General features: G+C 40.7%; 1 protein-coding gene across 2 annotated transcripts; it reads left to right on the top strand.

Annotated features, from left to right (window-relative positions):
- Positions 1 to 1,317: 1,317 nt before the first annotated feature.
- asb4 (ankyrin repeat and SOCS box containing 4) lies at positions 1,318 to 21,846 on the top strand. 2 transcript variants are annotated; one of them, XM_080216757.1, is made up of 6 exons: positions 1,318 to 1,535; positions 4,754 to 5,053; positions 5,862 to 6,196; positions 11,321 to 11,434; positions 14,324 to 14,498; positions 21,510 to 21,846. In XM_080216757.1, exons 1-6 carry the CDS (start codon positions 1,358 to 1,360, stop codon positions 21,572 to 21,574), a joined length of 1,167 nt encoding a protein of 388 aa, XP_080072883.1. In that variant the 5' UTR covers positions 1,318 to 1,357; the 3' UTR covers positions 21,575 to 21,846. The 2 variants fall into 2 exon arrangements, with proteins under 2 accessions (XP_080072883.1, XP_080072874.1); XM_080216748.1 differs by having other exon boundaries at positions 5,706 to 6,196.
- The last annotated feature ends 200 nt before the right edge of the window (positions 21,847 to 22,046 follow it).

Raw genomic sequence — 22,046 nt, 5'->3', positions numbered from 1 at the left:
ATGAATGGGATGGATAGGATACAGGTGGAGAGACTCTTCCCGCTCAGAAAGGACAGTAGGGCTAGGGGGCGCAGCCTCAAGATAAAGGGGGGGCGGTTTAGAATGGAGTTGAGGAGGAACTTCTTCACTCAAAGGGAGGTGAATCTCTGGAATTCTCTGCCCGTTGAAGTGGTGGAGGCTGCCTTGCTAAATATTTTTAAGACGCGGGTTGATGGGTTTTTGATAAGCGAGGGGATTAAGGGTTATGGGGAGAGGGCGGGAAAATGGAACTGAGCCACGACAGATCAGCCATGATCTTATTGAATGGCGGGGCAGGCTCGAAGGGCTAGATGGCCTACTCCTGCTCCTATTTCTTATGTTCTTATGTTCTTATCACGATCCAGTGACGCCAACCAAGAATGCTATTTCCAATTTCCTCCTCTACCTGACTCATTTCTTGGACAACTGAAAATCCATCCCTGCACAAACAAGTGAAGATTTATCAATCTTATTGGTAGAAGAGTCACATTATTGATTTCCCTGCTCACTTATGCCATGACCCTTTGTAAAGGGCACTGAAAAGAATCTTTTGTATTCATAGGTTACCACTCAAAAGGTCACAATAAATCCTGAGAAGTTGTAAATGTAGTAAACAGTGAGTGCCATTTCTTTGCCGTTTTGATCAACTCTCATACTGGACAAGAGTCATTTCTGTTACTGCAAAAATGGCAAAAACATTTCTTTTCGCAAAATAGTTTGAGTCATTTAGTTGATTCATCAACAAATGGAAAAGACAGAATAACATGAAGTGAGCACCATATGCAACATTTTAAAATATGTGCCAAAGAAGGTCCCAAGGTATTTTGGGACAGCAGTTGTGTAACTGTAGAGAAATTACTGATCACGAGGTTACCCCAAGTGTCTTAGAAAAGTAGAAAATCCAAAGTTCATACCTACTCAATTTCTGAGTGAACTAATATCAGTCAAGATCTGGGGTTGGGAGGAAGGGAGGGCAGAGTTGGGAAGAGATTGTGTTGACAAGGGATTCAGATAAATAGATTCAGCATGACTGGTTTAGAAGATGGAAATCATCAGAGTTGCTATTGATTGCTCTCCAGTGGTCCCCGCTGGAAGCCTGAATGTGTCTGTTTTTATTTGTGTATATTAGTAAGATCAAATGAGGGCAAGGTCATAAAATTTGAGAAAGCCAATGAACTCTGATAACCTTTACGGAAGTCATAACTATAAATAGCAAGCTCCACATGACTGAGTGATAAAATTACACCTACAGTGCAAGTTTCTCATAGTGTTTGTGTATTTTAAGCCCACTTTCACATTAGGACTACTACAAACAAGTTGATCTGTCCTGCTTTTGAAAATGGAAGTCGAAAGTTCCCGGGCCCATGCTGACAGAATACTTAAAGCAACGTTTTTACAAGCCCTGCAAAATAATGATTGTAAAACCCTGAAGGAAATCTTGAGGAAGAAGAAAATTGATGTTGATACCATTTTTGAAGTGGAAGATGAAACCATGATTCTGGCATCTTATAAACAAGGTACATTTGCTCAGACTAAAACCATGGAAAAGGATAGATTAACAAGCTGAGTGTAATATAAATGAAGGTCCATCAGGTTACAAACCAAGACTGTACATCTCCAATGAGAAATTGATAGCAAATATTACAAAATTTAGCTTGAAATGTTTGGAACAACATGTTACTAGTCATTGTTAATTATGGCATGTATTTAAATATTCAAAACAAATTACCTATTTATCTAACAGATTCTATTTTAAAATCAGTTCAGTCAATTATTTTTTCCTTTGCTGTGTTGTCTGCCATCTGTTTACAGCCTATCATAAAATATGACAGCAACTCTACATGAACTGAAACTTCACGCAGTTAATTTAAAAGCTGCAACCCTTTTCTCACAATTACTTACATTTTAGTTGACACACGTGTTACTGGAGACTAGACCAGCCAAATCTGTAGTATCCCAAAACCTCTTGCATACAATGTCCATTTGAAATGAAAGCAGGATTAGTGCCTCCTGCTTCCAGTAGTCAAGAATAATTACGAGCAGAGTGTTGTGGAGACACCAATGACTTCCTGCATGGCTGTTTCCAGCTAACATGTTTCCTACATGACACAGTAAGAAGTCTCACGACACCAGGTGAAAGTCCAGTCACCTGAAAGTTCGTGACTTCAAATAAACCTGTTGGACTTTAACCTAGTGTTGTGAGACTTCTTAGTGTGACTGTGCCGACCCCAGTCCAACGCAGGTATTTCCACATCACCTTACATGACAACAGTGACTAGACTTCTGACATGCTAACATGGGGGTGAAGTGATTTGGGACTGCCTCAGGTTGTGAAAGGCACTTTTTCAATGCAAGCTAATTCTTTCAAATTCAGAACTTGCATACATTAAGTGATCAGGACTTGTTTGTGCTGCAGGCTACCCGTAAGGGGCATTTCCCATAGCTAACAGGGGTTTGGAGGGTAGGTTGAAAACTGAGAGCAAGTTTGTAGAGAGTTGAGGTTCTTTCCCAGCCATCTCCAGCTTCTGCTGATCTCAGAATGCAGCCGTGTGCCCCCCCCCCCCAACCCCACCCATCCACCCATCCACCTCCTTTAAGAGGTGCAGGATGATTGAGTTATGTTAGTTTACTTTATGTGGTGCTAGCTTTGCATGGACCCTCATGATTTTGAATACCTCAATCATATTTCCTCTCAGCCTTCTTTTCTCTAGGGAAAACAGTCCCAACTTTTCCAATCTGTCTTCATGACTGAAGTTCCTCATTCATGGAACCATTCTTGCAATCTTTTTTGCAATCTCTCAAATACCATCAGTGGCAAGTTAGGTGTTGCTTTTAATGGTCACCTATGAACATATGAATAGGGGAAGAAGTAGTCCCCTCAAGCCTGCTCCTCCATTCACAGCTGATCTGATAGTAATCTCAGCTCTACATTCCTGCCTACCCCCAATAACCTTTCACCCCTTTGTTAATCAAGAGTCAATCCCACTCTGCCTTAAAGATATTCAAAGCTTCTGCTTCCACTGCAATTTGAGGAAGAAAAGGAGACTTATGACCCTTTAAGAGAAAAAATTCCCCTAACCTATGCCTTAAATGAGTGATAATATGGAGATGCCGGCTTTGGAATAGGGTAAGCATAGTAAGAAGTCTCTCAACACCAAGTTAAAATCCAACAGGTTTATTTGGTAGCACAAGCTTTCGGAGTGTCACTCCTTCTTCAGGTGAGTGAGGAGTTACGTTCACATACAGGGTATTCAGCCTCTACCCTTTGGGTAAGCATTCTTCTAAGTGGTCTTCATGACAATTGACAATGTAGAATCGCTGAGCAGAAGCTGATAGCCAAGTTCTGCACACAAGGACGGCCTCAACTGGGATCTTGGGTTTATGTCGCACTATTTGTAACCTCCATGACTTGTCTGAGCTTGCAGAATCTCACTAACTGTCCTGGCTGGAGACAATACACACTTCTTTAACCTGTGCTTGGCCCTCTCCAATCACATTGTCTGTACCTTTAAGACTTGATTACCTGTAACGACTTGCATTCCAACTATTATCTTGTAAATTGAGTTTGTGTCTGTATATGCCCTGTTTGTGAACACAACTCCTCACTCACCTGATGAAGGAGCAAGACTCTGAAAGCTAGTGCTGCCAAATAAACCTGTTGGACTTTAACCTGATGATGTGAGATTTCTTAAATGATCCCTTAAGAAAATATTTCACCTTATCTCATTTTCAAATGGGTAGCCCCTTATTTTTAATGGTGAGCCCCTGGTTCTAGATTCTCCCACTAGAGGAAGCATTTTCTCCATAACTACCCTATCAATACCCCTCAGGATTTAAAAGGTTTTGATTAAGTTGCCTTTTACTCTTCTAAATTTTAGTGGTTACAAGCCTAACCTATTCAACCTTTCCTTGTAAGACAACCTGCCCAATCCTAGTACTGGTCTAGTAAAGCTTCTCTGAACTGCGTCTAATGCAATTACTCCCTTAAGTAAGGAAACCGATACTGTACACAATACCCCAGATGGGGTCTCACCAATGCCCTGTAAAATTGAAGCAAAACCTCCCTACTTTTGTAAACAAGTCTCCTCACAATAAATGATAACATTATATTAACTTTCCTAATTACTTGCTGTACCTGTATACTAATCTTTTGTGATCCATATACTTGGACACACAGATCCCATTGCACCTCAGAGCTCTGAAATCTCTTATCATTTAGATATTTTTTATTCTTTCAGCCAAAATGAACAATTCACATTTTCTCACTTTTTATTCCATTTACCAGATCTCTGCCCACTCACTTAACCTATGTCATTTTGTACCCCTCCTTACGTTCTCTTCAAATTTACTTTCCTATCTATCTTTGTGTCGTCAGCAAATTTAGCAACTATACCTTTATTCCCTTCATCCAAGTCATATAAATTGCAAAAAGTTGAGGCCCCAGCATTGATCCACCACTCATCTTATCCTGCTGACTGGAAAAAGACCCATTTATGCCAATTCCCTCTGTTTTCAGTTAGCTAGCCAATCTTCTATCCATGCCAATATGTTACCCCATATACAATGAGCTTTTATTTTCCACAATAACCTTTGACATGGCACCTTTTCAAATGCCTTCTGGAAATCTAAGTACATCCATAGGACATGTGACTCCTTCAAAGAACTCCAACTGGTTAAACATTTTTAAATCCTATTTTAAAAATCTATGTGATTAATATTTTTTCTTTTTTCCCAGGTTACTGGCTGCCAAGTTACAAGTTAGGCTCATCCTGGACAACAGGCCTGCATTTATCAGTGATGCTTGGTAACCTAGAGAGTGTTGCAGTGTTATTAGATAATCAGGCTAATATAAACTATCAGCCGAATGGGAAAGCACCTTTACATGTTGCCATCGATGTGACAAACAGGGACTGTGTTAGTATGTTAATACATCATGGAGCTAAAGTCAACGCTTTTTCACTGAGTGGACACACACCGTTACATCTATGCAGAACTAAGGAGTCAATTTCCTGTGCAAAACTACTAATCTGGAATGGTGAGCTGCATGTGCAGGATATAAGATTTTTCTCCTCAAAATGTTTCTAATTCTACTAATAACATTAAAAAACTATGCAAATATACATCCAGTAATAACAAAAGAATGCATAATACTGGAGTTTTATGAGCTCTTTATAAAACATATTTTGAACTTCCCTTTAGATACCACTGTTCAAACAGGCTTCCTTCTAGGCCTCCTCCTAGGCCTCAACTAGTGATACTTTTGAATTAGTCAGTGAGTGATATATGACATTGACCAGGGTGGGGAGCTTGCCTATTAATAAATCTTTCCTGTCTGCTCATTTATGCCATGCAATTAGGAACTTGCACAAGAGGTGTTGGGGGGATTAGCAGGGTAAATACTTGGGGTTACGGGGATAAGGCCTGGGTGGGATTGTTGTTGGTGCAGACTCGATGGGCTCAATGGCCTCCTTTTGTACTGAATAGATTCTATGATTCTACCCAAAACCCTCTCATTTGACTTCATAAATGCTGGTTGAACAGCTGTGCATTTCCAACTGTTTATTTTCATTCTAGTCATTAAATCCATTTCAGAAGACTCAATTTTAATAGTTAACTATCAAAATATGAGTGCTTTTAGGAGTTATTTTGAAGAAACATGGTTATGTCTCATGCTTGATTTTTAACAGGTGCAAACCTGAATCTCCAGGCTAATCATGATTATAAAGATACACCAATGCACATAGCTACACGATTTGGTGTACCTGAACTTGTGGCACTTTATGTCAACCATGGAGCAGATATTGACAGTGTTAATGTCTTTATGGAAACACCACTTATTACAGCAATTTACTGGGCCTTAAACATGAAGGAGCAGCAATACAGCACAGACCATCATCTAATCTGTCGAATGCTTATAGACTATGGAGCTTCTGTAAATGCTCGAGATCGAGATTACAAAACTCCACTTCATAAAGCTGCGTGGAATTGTGACCACTTGCTTCTACAAATGTTGCTAGAAGCGGGTGCTCGGGCTGATTTAATGGATGTCAATGGCTGTGCCTCTCTACAGTATCTTCTGAAAGTTACACCTGTACGTCCTGCAGCAGAACCAGAGAAATGTTATCAATTGTTGCTAAACTATGGAGCTGCAAGGGTTTACCCTCCACATTTTCATAAGGTAGGAATGCAAAATAATGATTAAACATAAATATATCAACCATGTTATTATAGATACTAATTGCATGATTATTGAGTACTATCGCCAGAAATTACCTTTTATATTTACATACAAAGCGCAACGTATTTGTATGATCACCTTTTGTCTCCCATTTAATAATTTGAATACCCCATCTATTTTAAACAGGCTAATGCTTTATTAAAATAGCTAATCAATGAATCTCAGTCAGTGTCGAGCAATCATTTCTCTGTCATTGCTAATGATTTTCCCTGTTTCCATTTTGATTTTTCTTCAACATCACAAAGAGATTTGGGGAAAAAGCTGTTGACTTTTTCACTAAATTCTAGGAAAGTACCGGAAGATTGGAAAACAGCTAATGTGATCCCTTGTTCAAAAAGGGAGAAAGGCAGAGGGTAGGGAACTATAGGACAGTTAGTTTTACATCTACTATTGGCAAGAAGCTGGAGTCTATAATCAAAGAGGAAACAGCTAATCATTTAGGAAAGCTGAATATAATCAAACCTAGGTTTTATGGAAGTTAAATCACGTTCAACAAATTTGATCGAATATATTGAGAATATAACAGGGAGAGTAGATCGAGATGAACCTGCTGATGTAGTATATTAAAATTTGCAAAAGGCCTTTGACAATAAGAACATAAAAAATAGGAGCAGGAGTAGGCCATCTAGCCCTTCGAGCCTGCCCTGCCATTCAATAAGATCATGGCTGATCTGTCGTGGCTCAGTTCCACATTCCCGCCCTCTCCCCATAACCCTTAATCCCCTGTCTATCAGAAACCTATGACTTAAATATATTACCTGTGACTTAAATATATTCAGCGAGGTAGCCTCCACCACTTCAACAGGCAGAGAATTGCAGAGATTCACCACCCTTTGAGTGAAGAAGTTCCTCCTCAACTCTGATCTAAACTGCCCTCCCCCGCTTATCTTGAGGCTGTGCCCTCTAGTCCTGCTATCCTTTCTAAGCATTATCTTATACGTCTCTATAAGATCCCCCCTCAGCCTTGTAAACTCCGATGAGCACAGACCCAGTCTATTTAGTCTATCTTCATAGGCTAACCCCCTCATCTCTGGCATCAGCCTAGTGAACCTTCTCTGCACTCCCTCCAAGGCCAATATATCCTTCCCCAAAACTGCACACAGTACTCTAGCTGCGGCCTCACCATTACCCTGTACAGTTGCAGCAAGACCTCCCTGCTTTTATATTCTATCCCCCTCACTATAAAGGCCAACATTCCATTCGCCTTCTTGATCACCTGCTGCACCTGCAGACTTGGTTTTTGCGACTCGTGCACAAGGACCCCCAGGCCCCTCTGCACCGTAGCATGCTGCAGCTTTTCACCTTTTAAATAATAATCCCTCCTCCTATTATTTCTACCAAAGTGGATAACCTCTCACTTACTAACATTATACTCCATCTGCCAGGTCCTCGGCCACTCGCTTAGCCTATCCAGATCTCTATGCAGACTTTCCACACCCTCTACGCAATTTGCTTTTCCACTCATCTTCGTGTCACCAGCAAATTTCATCACCTTACACTCAGCCCCCTCCTCCAGATCATCTATATAAATGGTAAACAGTTGAGGCCCCAGCACCGATCCCTGTGGCACTCCACTAGTCACCAACTGCCAGCCAGAATAGCACCCATTGATACCAACTCACTGCTTCCTATTAGACAGCCAATCCTCTATCCATGCTAACACCTTACCCCCAACTCCATGCACCCTAACCTTCTGTAGCAACCTTTTGTGAGGCACGTTATCAAATGCCTTTTGGAAATCTAAAAACACCAAATCCACCAGTTCCACTCTGTCTACCGCACTAGTCACATTCTCATAGAAATCTAATAAATTCGTTAAACACGACTTCCCCTTAACGAATCCGTGCTGCGTCTGCTTGATCAAACCATTCTTTTCTAGGTGCCTCGCTATTTTTTCTTTGATGACGGATTCTAGCATTCTTCCAACTACAGACGTTAAACTAACTAGCCTATAATTCCCTGCCTTTTGTCTGCTACCTTTTTTAAACAGCGGCGTAACATTAGCTGTTTTCCAGCCCTTCCCCAGTGTCCAGCGAATTTTGATAAATAATCACTAAGGCATCCGCTATCACCTCTGCCATTTCTTTCAGAACCCTGGGATGCATTTCATCCAGTCCCGGGGATTTGTCTACCTTCAGTCCCATTAGTCTATCAAGCACTACCTCTCTAGTGACAGTAATCGCATTAAGGCCCTCAACTCCTAGCATCCTTCCATCTTTAATATCCGACAAACTATTTGTGTCCTCCTCCGTGACGACCGAGGCAAAAAACTTATTTAAAGCCTCAGCCATTTCCTCATCGTCCACCGCTAAATCCCCCTTCTCATCCTCCAAGGGTCCAACATTCACTCTAGCCAGTCTCCTCTTCTTTATATATTTGTAAAAACTTTTACTGTCACTTTTTATATTTTTACAAGGTGCCACATTACAGGCTGCTGCATAAAGTAAAAGTTCATGGATTTAAAGAAAGTGTGATAGCATGGATTGTATCTGATAGAAAACAGAGAGTTGGAATAAATGGGTCCTTTTCAGGGGGGAAAGATGTAATTAGTAGAGTACCTCAGGGATCAGTCCTTGGCCCACAAGTGTTCATTATTTACATTAATGACCTGGAGGAAGGAACAGAATGTGAGGTTTCCAAATTTGTGATGATATAGAGATAGGTGGAAGGGCATGTTGTGATGAGAATATTGTAATTCTGCAATGGGATTTAAATAGATTGGGTGACAGGGTGGAAACCTTGTAAATGGAGTTTAATGTGGGGAAATGTGAGGTCATACACTTCGAAAGGAGAAGTCAGAAGGCAGATTGTTATCTAATTGGACAGAGACTGCAGGTGAGTGAAGTGCAGAGGGATCTGGGTGTTCTAGTGCATAAATCACAAAAAGCTAGCAGGCAGGTCCAGCAAGTACTTAAGAAGCCAAATGGCTTTTTGGCCTTTATTACAAAGAGGTTGGAGTTTAAAAATAAAGAGGTTTTGTTGTAATTATACAGTTGTGGTGAGACCTCACCTGGAATACTGTATACTGTTTTGGTCCCCTTACCTAAAAAAGAATATGGCAGTACTGGAAGCAGTCCAAAGGAGATTCCTGGGATGAAAGGTTGCCCTATCGAGATTAAATAGCCTGGGTTTATCTTCTATGGAGTTTAGAAAAGTGAGGGGTGATCTTATTCAAACATATAAGATCCTGAGGAGCCTTGACAGGTTAACTGTTGAGATGTTAACTCTGGTGCGGCCGCACTTTGAGTATTGTGTGCAGTTCTGGTCCCCACATTATAGGAAGGATGTGGAGGCTTTGGAGAGGGTGCAGAGGAGGTTTACCAGGATGTTGCCTGGTATGGAGGGGAGGTCCTATGAGGAGAGACTGAGGGATTTAAGGTTGTTTTCATTAGAAAGAAGGCGGCTAAGAGGGGACCTTATTGAAACATATAAGATGATTAGAGGTTTAGATAGGGTGGACAGTGATAGCCTTTTTCCTCGGATGGAGGAAGCTAGCACAAGGGGGCATAGCTTTGAATTAAGGGGTGGTAGTTATAGGACGGATGTCAGGGGTAGGTTCTTTACCCAGAGGGTGGTGAGGGATTGGAATGCCCTGCCTGCTGCAGTTGTAAATGCGCCTAGTTTGGGGGTGTTTAAGAGATCTGTGGATAGGTTTATGGATGGAAAGGGTTTGGTTTAGGTTAGAGGGTCATTGCTTTTTAACTGGTCGGCGCAACATCGTGGGCCGAAGGGCCTGTTCTGCGCTGTAATGTTCTATGTTCTATGTTTTCACCAGTGGGAGAGTCTCAAACAAGGAGACATTATACAAGGTAAAGGGCCGGTTATTTAAAACTGATGTGCACAGAAATTTCTTCTTGCAGAGGGTGGTGAATCTCTGGAATTTGCTGTCTCAAAGTATGGTGAAAGCTGGATCTTTAGAAGTAGTTAAAGTGGAGCTAAACAAATATTTGATAGATCGAGGAATAGAAGGTGATGGGTAAATGTCAGATCAACCATGATTATATTGAATGGCGGGGCAGGCTTGAAGGGCCTGGTGGCCTACTCCTGCTTCTATTTTCTGTGTTCTTGTGTTTTTAAAATTGAAATTTTACAATAAACGAAAAATGGTAGAAATTGTGCCCATTTTGACTGCTTCCTAATGGCGAATACAAGAATCAATTTTAAATAAACAATTCCCTCCTTGGTCATTTTGGCTAAGATAGCCTTACTTTGATGGAGTGCTGTTGGGCAGGGTTCCATATTGGGAGAATATTTTCATAAAATGATCACTAGTATAGCAAACTAAATCCATTGGTCACTACATAATCTGCTGACGTTATAATGGCACAATTTCCACACCTACAAATTTCCATGGTCCTTTAAGCATTCTGACCCTGCTGAAGTATTGAGGGTGGGGCGTATGTTTCCTAATTTAGAAAGGAATAGACATGCTAGTATCACTATTGCCATATTTTGAATTTGTGCTGTTTACAGATAGAAAGATCAGGTGTGGGGTGGCACTGGCCATCCACTTACCACATCACCAGCATCACTTGGTTGGGAATTGTACTAGTAGCTATATAGCAATGCTGAGAGTTGGCTGATTGTTCCAGATGCCCGGAAGAGGACAAAGCTGATCTTATGTCACCCACTTCAAAATGTGGCACAAAAATTGTCAAAACCTTGAGAGTTTGGTCTCTATCCCTGACCTTGTGGACATAATTTCAGATTGGGTAATATACCTGTTCTCACTTCTTCAAGCAGTCTGTAAATGGAAACTAAATATCAAAGACAGCTATTGGCCTGACAACCCTCTTCTTACCTGACTATGCTTATTACTGAACCTGAAGTGGGTGGTTTGAAGGCCACAGGCTTCTAACCTGTTTCCCAGACTCTCTGCGACAATCCTAGTAGGGGTACACTGGATGGCCTGTGGAACTTTGAGATCCAGGTCTTCAAATTATGAGAACAATAAACTGCACCTTGGAAAACGTTGCACATTTATTCAATCAATCATGCAAGTCAGATTCATTCCTCGTGAAACCAAACAAAAAGGAGTAACGTTTACTTTTTGTCTACATTTAGGTACTGCAATCATGCTGCACCTGTCCAAAGGCAGTTGAAGTTATGATCAATTCATATGAATTCATTCAATCCACTGCAAAATGGAGACAAGCTATACCTGATCATGTTTTAGAGGTAACTCAGTTTTTATTTTTGTTTCTTTCTTTTGAGAATTCTATTATCTAACAGCAAAAATAATCAGATTGCATAGTTTCTACAAGTTAATCTATATCAAATTAAAGTTGATTAAATGGAACAATGCAATGGGACCAAAGTGAACCAGCTGCTATTGATTTTTGCTATGTTGCTAATATTTTGGAATTTGAGCCCTGGTTAATTTGTGAATGAGCAGGTTCATGTTAGATGCCAGTTTTATGTCCCATTGAAGTTAGTGAAGTCTAAATTGACCTGAACCCATCCTGTTTCTGCTGGTAGGAGGGGGCATAGAATCACAGAATTCTACAGTGCAGAAGGAGGCTATTCAGTCCATCAAGTCCACATGGACCACAATCCCACCCAGGCCCTATCCCCATAACCCCATGCATTTACCCTAACTAGTCCCCCTGACACTATGGATCAATTTAGCGTGCCAGTTCACCTAACCCACACATCTTTGAGGTGTGGGTGGAAATCGGAGCACCTGGAGGAAACCCAAGCAGACATGGGTAGAATGTGAAAACTCCACACAATGACCAAAACAGGAATTGAACCTGGATCCTTGGCGCTAACCACTGCCACCGTGCCAACCAGCGACAACTGCCTTTCTGCTGGGAGATTGAAAAGCTGTAGTCTGTGTGGAGGTTGGGACTAATTTTAACCTTCATCATCTGTGTCTGGGAAGCAAATTATTCACGGATTTCAATGAACTGAAAATCAAACAGGTGAGATAGGCACCCTGCCCTTGCAGAATACTGCCAAATCCTGAAGATTAAAATTATCCTGGATTTCTTTGCAAATGTTCACTTCTATTCATAGCCATGAATAGACAATGCCGATGAATGTATGTTTTTGTGAATATCGAATCATAGAAACCCTACAGTGAAGAAAGAGGCCATTCGACCCTTCGAGTCTGCACCGACCACGACCCCACCCAGGCCCTACCCTCATATCCCTACATATTTACCCACTAATCCCTCTAACCTACACATCTCAGGACACTAAGGGCAATTTTAGCATGACCAATCAACCTAATCTATACATCTTTGGACTGTGGGAGGAAACTGGAGCACCCGGAGGAAACTCACGCAAACACAGGGACAATGTGCAAACTCCGCACCGACAGTGACCCAAGCCAGGAATCGAAGCCAGGCCGCTGGAGCTGTGAAGCAACAGTGCTAACCACTGTGCTACCGTGCCGCCCCAACAATTCTTAGACAAACAGATTCATGGGAATAGCATGAAGTATTCATACAGGGAAATGAGGGAGTTATGCAAGGGTGGTTTAGTTATCCAAATATTGTAACAATATAATGGATACTATTTAAGGAAGAAATATTACATGTAGAGGTTAGGTACAGTCCAACAAAAGGGTAAGACAGGAGGATTAAGTCAGCAGTATTTAACCAGGCAAGGGAGTTAGATGAAACAAAAAAAGCAGTATGAGGCATGTCAGGTGAATTCTTAAAGTGAGAATCAAACCAAATACAAGAGAGAAAATGAAACTAGAATTGCTGTTAACATAAAAGATAACCAAAAAGATCTTCTACATAAATAATAAGCAAGGTGTTAGAGGCGTGATGGACCCTATTAGGAACAAAAAAGGTAAAATACATTTAGAGATGCAGAACAAAGCTAGAAATATTGAATGCAATTTGATTTCAGTGTTTACTAAGGAAGTGAATGCTGACAAAATATTGATAGAAGCGGAGGTAGTTTGGGAATTAATGAGGTAAAAATTGATAGGCAGGTTATAGTGGAAAGACTAGTTATGCTTAGAGTGGATAAGATACCTGGGCCGGATGACTCCAACACACTTTGCTAAAGGAAGTGAGACTCGAGACAGTGAAAAGGCTTGACATGATCTTCTTATTTTCTCTAGATACAGGAGAGGTGCCAAAGGGTTAGAAAATGATAAATGTGACACCCTTATTCAAAAAAGGGTGTAGAGACATTTAGCTTAACATCAGAGATGGATAAGGCTTTATAAACAGTGATCAGTTGAAAAATTAACCGGCATTAAAAAATTTGAGTTAACCAAGGAGAACCAGCACAGATTTGAACAAGGCAATCTAACTTTTGATGAAGTGAGAGATGATGTTGATGAATGCATTGTATGTTATCGGTATGGATTTTAAAAAAGTATTTGGCAAATTATCAGACAAAAAGCATGTTAACAAAATGAAGGTTCAAGGAATAGGACAGTCAGTGTTAGCTTGGATTTTTAAAGATGGCTTAAGGACAGAAAACTGTCATCCTTCTAATCTAAACTCTGGAGAATGTAGCCCCAGTCGGCTCAATTTCTCCTCAAAGGACAATTTCACCATCTCAGGAATTAATCTGGTGAACCTTCACTGCACTCCGTCTCTGGCAAGTATATTCCTGCTTAGGTTAGGGGGGTAATACTTCAGGTGTGGTCTCACCAAGGTCTACACAATTACTGCAAAATAACTTTACATTAAAACCCAAATTGTTTTGCAATAAAGACAAATATACAATTTGCCTTGCTAATTGTTTGCTGCATGTGTGTGTTAGCTTTCAGTGAGTCACGAACAAGAACACTCAGATTCCTTTGGACATCAATACTTCTCAGCCTCTTATCATTTAAGGAATACTCTGTATTTCTTCACTTAACCTATCTAATCTCCTTTGCATCCTCCTCACAACTCACATGCCCACCTAGAAAATGAAGTGGTTAAAAAAAAGGCTCCAAAGAAAATGAACTGAACAAAGGAAATTTAAAGCTAAGATCACACTAAGTTCCCACACACACACTTCTGGATAATCCTGTCACATCAAACCCCTTATCTGGGATCTTCTAGTTTAGAAAGTCAACCTGTGATCTATAATATTTTCTTGACTTTGCAGCAACACTGGACATTTTATAAATCTCTGTTTGATGTCTGTGGAGGAACTGCCCGCTCTCTGATGCACCTGGCTAGATGTACTATTCGAGCAGTGTTACAGAAACGATGTCACAAAGCAGTGCCAAAACTTAACCTCCCACCTCGACTTAAAAAATATCTTCTATTAGAACCAGAAGGTGTGTTCTACTGAGTATCAAAGTTGGTAAATGAATTCTGCACAGACCATATGATTGTATTCTTTTGAATTGTATCAACCATTGCACAAAGTTAATGGCCTGGATTTTGTGGTCAGTGATAAAGGAACTGCACTCTCTATTCATTATGCTTGTAGCTACCACAGACTTATTGTGGACTTCTGACCAGAAACTTACAGTTAGTTACTAGGGACTTTTTTCAGCAAAGTACCCTCGTCAGGAGGTCAGTAGCACGTGTCAGCAGGAAAAACAAAGCATAACTTTTAAGATGCTCAGATAAATGAATCCTCACATGCGCATGCAGAGTCCAAATCAGGAGTGTAAATTAGAATATTTTATTCAATGTAAAATTATGTACAGAAAGCAAAGTGAGGGGCAAAAAAAAAACTTGTATTTATATAGTGCTCTTCACAACCACTTAGCATCTCAAAGTGCTTTATCTTTCGAAGTGTAGTCATTGTTGTAATGTAGGAAATATGGCAGTCAATATGCAAACTCCTGCAAACAGCGATGTGGTAACGAACAGATAATTTTTTATGACATCGATTGACGGTTGAATATTGGCCAGGACATCAAACATAACTCCACTGCTCTTTTTTGAAATATTGCCATTATGATCTTTTACGTCCACCAAACCAGGCAGAAGGGCCCTTGGTTTAATGTCTCATGCAAAATGCTCTGCCTCAGCTCTGCCTTCAAGTGTCAGCTTGATTGTTATCCCCAAACCCTGGAGTGGGAATCGAACCTGGAACCTTGTGTTTCAGAGGTGAGGTAAAGGAAGATTGTGATCAAGAGTTAAAAGAAACAGAAAAAGCAAATTACAAAAACATTATTTTTTAACTTCAGATCTCCAACAATAATTAAAATCTGAAAGAAATATGACTCCACATTGATGAAATTAAAATCTCAATACCAGAGAGGGTGGGCTATAATTAAAATTTTCATGCCATTTAAAATTCATTTACACCCAAGTACTTTTCCAACATGTTAAATATCACAATTTCATGGCCTTTGTGTATGTTCATGCTGAAGAGGTGTGGGGAGCGAGCTATCTTGGATCTGGTGTTATGTAATGAGGCGGGTAGAATTAGGGACTTTGCGGTGAAGGATCCTCTTGGGGAGAGTGATCATTGTATGGTGGAGTTTCTGGTGCAGATGGAGGAGGAGAAAGTGGGTTCCCGGACGCGCATCCTTTGTTTGAACAGAGGGGAGTACGGTAGGATGAGAGAAGAATTGGCGAATGTGGATTGGGGGAGCGCGTTGGAAGGTAGGTCTGCTGAGGAGCAGTGGAGGATCTTTAAGGAGATCTTTCTTGGTGCTCAGCAGAAATTTATTCCGATGGTCAAAAAGGACTGTAGGAGGAGAGGTAATAAGCCGTGGATAACGAAGGAGGTGAAGGAAAGTGTTAAATTAAAAGCGGAGGCGTTTAGAGTAGCTAAGAGTAGTGGGTGAGAAGAGGATTGGGAGAGGTTTAAATGTCAACAAAGATTGACAAAGAAGTTGATAAAGAAGGGTAGGAGAAACTATGAAGCTGGGCTAGCGCTTAATATAAAAAAGGATAGCAAGAGTTTTTATAAATATATAAAAAGGAAGAGGCTGGCTAGGGTGAACATTGGTCCCTTAGAGAATGAGAAGGGGGACTTAGTGGTAGGGGATGGGGATATGGCAGAGGTCTTGAATAACTTTTTTGTTTCTGTCTTCACGGAGGAGGACGTGAATAATTTGCCGGGTGTTAGAGATGGAAAGGTGGTAGGACTGGAGGGTCTTAATGACATAACTGTTACTAGAGAGGCAGTGCTCGACAGACTGGAGGGGCTGATTGTGGACAAGTCGCCAGGACCGGATGGAATGCATCCGAGGGTTCTGAAAGAAATGGCGGAGGTGATAGTGGATGCCTTGGTGGTTATTTTCCAGACATCGCTGGATTTCAGGGAAGTGCCGGAAGATTGGAAAACGGCTAATGTTACGCCGTTGTTTAAGAAGGGTGCCAGGCAAAAGGCAGGGAATTATAGGCCAGTTAGTTTAACGTCTGTTGTAGGTAAAATGTTAGAATCCGTCATCAAGGAGGAAATAGCGAGGCATCTTGAGAGGAATTGCTTGATAGAGCAGACGCAGCATGGTTTCATTAAAGGGAAGTCGTGTCTGACAAATTTACTGGAGTTCTACGAGGATGTGTCTAGGGCGGTGGATAGAGGAGAGCCGGTGGATGTGGTCTTCCTTGATTTTCAGAAGGCGTTTGACAAGGTACCTCACAAGAGGTTATTGCAGAAGGTCAGTTGGGGGTAGGGTGTTAGCGTGGATAGAGGATTGGTTGTCAAATAGGAGGCAGAGAGTGGGGGTCAATGGGTGCTATTCGGATTGGCGGATGGTGACTAGTGGAGTGCCCCAGGGGTCGGTGCTGGGGCCTCAGCTATTTACCATTTATATAGATGATCTGGAGGAGGGAACCGAATGTAGGGTGTCAAAATTTGCTGATGACACCAAGATTGGTGGAACAGCAAATTGTGCGGAGGGTGTGGAGAGTCTACAGAAGGATCTAGATAGGCTGGGCGAATGGGCCAGGAAATGGCAAATGGAATTTAATGTTGGCAAGTGTGAGGTGGTCCATTTTGGTAGGAATAATGGAAGGATTATTACTTGCGTGGCGAAAACCTGCAGCAGGCGACGGTGCAGAGGGACCTCGGGGTCCTTGTGCATGAGTCGCAAAAACCCAGCCTGCAGGTGCAGCAGGTGGTCAGGAAGGCGAATGGGATGCTGGCCTTCATAGCGAGGGGGATTGAATATAAAAGTAAGGAGGTCTTGCTGTGGCTGTATAGGGCATTGGTGAGGCCGCAGCTGGAGTACTGTGTGCAGTTTTGGGCGCCGTACTTACGCAAGGATATTTTGGCCTTGGAGGGAGTGCAGAGGAGGTTTACTAGGCTGATGCCAGAGTTGAGGGGGTTGAGCTATGAGGAGAGGCTGAATAAATTAGGCTTGTACTTGTTAGAGTTTAGAAGAATGAGGGGAGATCTCATTGAGACGTATAAGATGATGAATGGGATGGATAGGATAGAGGTGGAGAGACTCTTCCCGCTCAGAAAGGATAGTAGGACTAGGGGGCACAGCCTCAAGATAAAGGGGGGGCGGTTTAGAACGGAGTTGAGGAGGAACTTCTTCACTCAAAGGGTGGTGAATCTCTGGAATTCTCTGCCCGTTGAAGTGGTGGAGGCTGCCTCGCTAAATATTTTTAAGACACGGGTTGATGGGTTTTTGATAAGAGAGGGGATTAAGGGTTATGGGGAGAGGGCAGGAATGTGGAACTGAGCCACGACAGATCAGCCATGATCTTATTGAATGGCGGGGCAGGCTCGAAGGGCTAGATGGCCTACTCCTGTTCCTATTTCTTATGTTCTTATGAAATATCAGTATAGCAAAAACTGTGGAAGAGAAGGGTAACTAAGACAGCAATTTCTGGATTTTTACATTTAACTGCACATTTTGGAACTAAATCACAATTTGATTTTCTCCAAAATAACTGTGAGCACTGATTTCCTCCCCTTTATGTTTAATCCAAAATCTGGGCCATTGGAATTCTTTTGGAGCTTTTCTGTGTACTAACTGCATCTGTCTATATATTTTAAAGTATTTTTTAAAAAACAATGAACAAGTGTGATAGAATATGAAGTACACAAATGTATAGTAAATTTTACAGACTTACATTATTACATTTGTCAAGAAAATTATTATTTCAAAAATGATTGCGTAGTGTTAAAGTGTTTAACACAAAGCTCATTTGATCATTTAAGTTCACACTTTACGAACAGTATATTAGTAATGTTCTTTGACATGGGATCTATCTATTTTTCTAATTTCCTGAGGGAATCAGAGCACCAATTAGGGTAAAGCTTTCAGGATGTTACACTCATCATAGAATTATGATAATCTCACATTCAAAATAAGAAGGTATCAGATATTTTGTGACAATTTTCACATGAAGTCCAACATGAGACTATTTGAATTTATGTTTGCCTTGTGATCACAGATTTATCCCTTAATCTGTCCTGTCTAAACCACTACAAATCTAATAATTTGATGTCATCGTCAAAACACTCCTTAGTCTCAACACCTACTTCTTTATTAACGTCACCTCCTTCCAGATCTACCCCATATTACTCCATCTACATGTTTCTTCTTTAAAATCTACCCTGTTTACTGCCTCCACATTCCTGTCCCCTCCCTCCACCAAGTTCAACCAGATGTTTTTTCTTTCCACCCACAGACTCTGCACTTAAGTATTTCAGCAGCCTGGGCAATTTCAATTGTATTCCACAATACCTTTACTCCTTTGGTTATGTACTCCTGACCTCTCTTAATCTCCACCTACATATAATTCACTGCCATTTCCTTAACATTGGTTGAATGGTCTTTGTACTCGCCCATGTTCTTGATCACAATCAAGACCATCTCCTGGCATTCCACACCACCAATATTCCCCTTCCAACCCAACTTCCTTCTGCATCCACTCTTGGAAAAATTTCCAGGGCCACTTACTTTCAAACTTCCAACATGGCTTGTCAATTTATTTCTCTTATTTGATGCCTTTCAATCCTTACTTTTTCCAACAAGTCTTTCCTCCTGGCCTGGTTAAAATGAGCCAAACTGGCTTGCAGTCCCAAAACATCAAACTTAGTATTCTCATGGCCAGCCTTTTCTTTACTCCTCCAACCCAACAACTCTCAAAATAGAGTTCTGCGTTCATTTGACACTGACCCTTTTATGCTTCCCACCTTCCTTTCACCTCACCATTTGCGACAGTGTCCTCAATTGTCTACATTCCACACATTGGAACTCCCTTTCCATTTCTCTTTTCTCCTTCCTTAAAACAGACTTGTTCCTCCCTAATATCTCATTCCTTGACTCAATATCAAACTTTATCCAATTAAACTTCACAGAAGCACTTTGGCACATTTTGCAAAATTAAATCAAAGTATATGAATGCAAGTATTTGCTGTTGCTTTGATCACAATTTAGCTACTGGTAGCTGGAGAGAATTCTGTTCTCCCTAGCCATTCCCTTTCAGCACATGCGCTTATAAGAAATTAAAGTCATGAAATGTTTGTTGTAACGCTGCTGGATTCCATGTGTATCTTTATTGTTGTAACATTAAGGAAATATATACTTTAAACATTTCTAAATAAAATTATACCGAATACTCATGTCATTTTTTTCTATTTTCTTTCTAAATGTTGGTTTATATTATTTTCTGGCATACTATATATTTGATGTTACATTAAATGTTACTTTTCTTTTCATTCAATCAAATGTATATATTTTATTAGCGTGATTCTGTAACTGTGATTCACATGACTGAAATTCCTATTCTGGCTGATGGAGTAGTGATTTCCTAGCCATTTGAGAGCACCTATCATTAATACTTGACATGATCATATCATTGGAGTGAGCAGATCAGACTTTAACTAACAATGGGCTGCCTTTATGTTGAACAACTCATCAATACTTTGATGGTGTAGGACACCCACTGGGTTATCTTCATTCAATCCCCAAAAACTACATTTTAAAAGTCCTTGCTTACACTTCGGTTATCTATCCATTAATTAAAGGCCAGTAGCATCTTAATCTTTTCTTCACTTCTGTGAACTTAATGACTTCAGTTTATGCTCCTAAATTAATGTATTTTGTCCACTAACTTCTTTAAACTCTCCATCATACCAATGTAATTTTAAAAGGTCAGGAGGGGTAGTAATTTATATTTGGTGTACAATTCTTTGGCAGTTATGTAGCAGCAAACAGCTGGATATGCTGCCCAATCAGAACATCTGTATTCCAGCATTGATAAATTGTAACTAATGAAGTGCTGTAAGGGACTTCAAATATTTGGATCGGATTGTTGGCAGCTCGGTAATTCCAGCAACTGGGCGACGGGGACAGGGGTTGACAGTGTATAAGGGCATGAATTAAGTCAAGCCTGCCACATCAGGAAGCAGTTCACAGGCAACCACTCAGGTGGGTGAGTGCCGAGATTGGCTGGTTTGAAGGCCTGCCTTTGTTTGCTGAGCCTTTAGCCCAATTTTATAAAAGGCTGTTAGACCCTCTAACCTTCAGCCTGTCCACCCCATACCCATTTCTGGGCCACCTTATATGTCCATGCCAGCTCCATAATCACCAACCCAGTATCCACAATGGGCAAACCTCAGAAATCATGGGGAGATAAAAAACAATTCTAACAATCAAGGAACAAAGGACTCCAGAGCAGGAATAGGCCACACAGCCCCTTGATTCTGATCTGCTATTCAGTAAGATCATAGGTGATCTGGTTGTAGTCGTAACTCAACTTTGCCATCTGCCCACATAACCCTTGGATAATTATAAAATCAATAATAACAAACTAAGAGAGATCCAACTCACATTAACTAGATACAGAAAAAAAACTCAGTTCATGAAATCCATTCAAAGATTTTAAATCCTTTCAATTAGTCAACCTGTTATAAAAGCAAGTAAACTTCTATTCAGTAAATGCACATGTTTTATCAACATCCTATAATGTCAATAAAGTTGTGAATGCACACACACTTCTGAAATAAGTGGTTCTGGAGTTTTTAAAACTGAGCCAAGCAACAGCCCCTAGGAAACCTCAAAAATGAAAACCATTAAAACTGCATAAAGAGACAGTATTTTTTTCCCTAAGCTATACCAGATGGACTGTCAATCAATGCACTACTCCAGCAGCAGGTGCTTCACTTAGCTGATTTTCTTTCAGTTTTTAAAAAGCTGCTGATTTAAATAACTGCAGACCAGGATGTTTAAACAGACTTTATTCATCCTTAAGGAGTATTTACACATTCTTCATAAATTTGTGACTTCCAGGTCATTGGTTAAGATCCTTGGAGCAGTGAAAATGGGATCTGTTTAAACTCAGCACTAATGTCAATTGCCCTTGCTGAGTTTGAGTTTGTTGCCTGTATGATTCATGCTATGACCTTTTCTCCCCTCCAGAAACAATGGGATCTGTCAGAAACGGAAGCAGACTTCCACGTCTGGGTCTCACCTGCAATTTTTAGAGGCCTTCAGAGTCAGCCCAACTCTGTAAAAATCTAACCAAAAATCTCAAGATATGGTTAACCTTAGGAATGAGATGAGAAGGAAATTCTTCGCTCAATGGGTTATGAATCTTTGGAATCTTCTAGCTCAGAGGTCTGTGAAAGTCCTCATTGTTGTAATTCAAGGTTGAGATAGACAGAGTTTTGGACTCTACGAGAACTTGAGGATATGTGGGTCAGGCAGGAAAATTGAATTGAGATCAAGGATCAGCCATGATGTTGTAGAATGTCGGACATAGTACGGTTGAGGCAGGTATGGCTAATCCCTGATTCTATTTTTCATGTTTATACGCTTAATTAAATGGACTAAACTGCATTACCTTATGATTAAAAGTTCATCTGAGTTACAGCTCCCAAATGACTCCTTGAGAAAAAAATGTTCTTCATAGTGTGGCATCCAAATTTAAATGATTCTGTATTTGGTTGAAATTGC

Source organism: Carcharhinus amblyrhynchos, chromosome 2, assembly GCF_965287045.1.
Source record: "Carcharhinus amblyrhynchos chromosome 2, sCarAmb.v2.hapA, whole genome shotgun sequence".
Classification (NCBI taxonomy): Eukaryota; Metazoa; Chordata; class Chondrichthyes; order Carcharhiniformes; family Carcharhinidae; genus Carcharhinus; species Carcharhinus amblyrhynchos.
This window is presented reverse-complemented; position numbering and strand designations above follow the sequence as displayed.

Excerpts from the sequence above, each read along its gene's own strand:
- asb4 (XM_080216748.1), top strand. The coding sequence starts at position 1,358 with ATGGAAGTCGAAAGTTCCCGGGCCCATGCTGACAGAATACTTAAAGCA. Across the intron at positions 1,536-4,753 it reads TCTGGCATCTTATAAACAAG|GTTACTGGCTGCCAAGTTAC; the intron begins GTACATTTGCTC and ends CTTTTTTCCCAG. Across the intron at positions 11,435-14,323 it reads TACCTGATCATGTTTTAGAG|CAACACTGGACATTTTATAA; the intron begins GTAACTCAGTTT and ends TTGACTTTGCAG.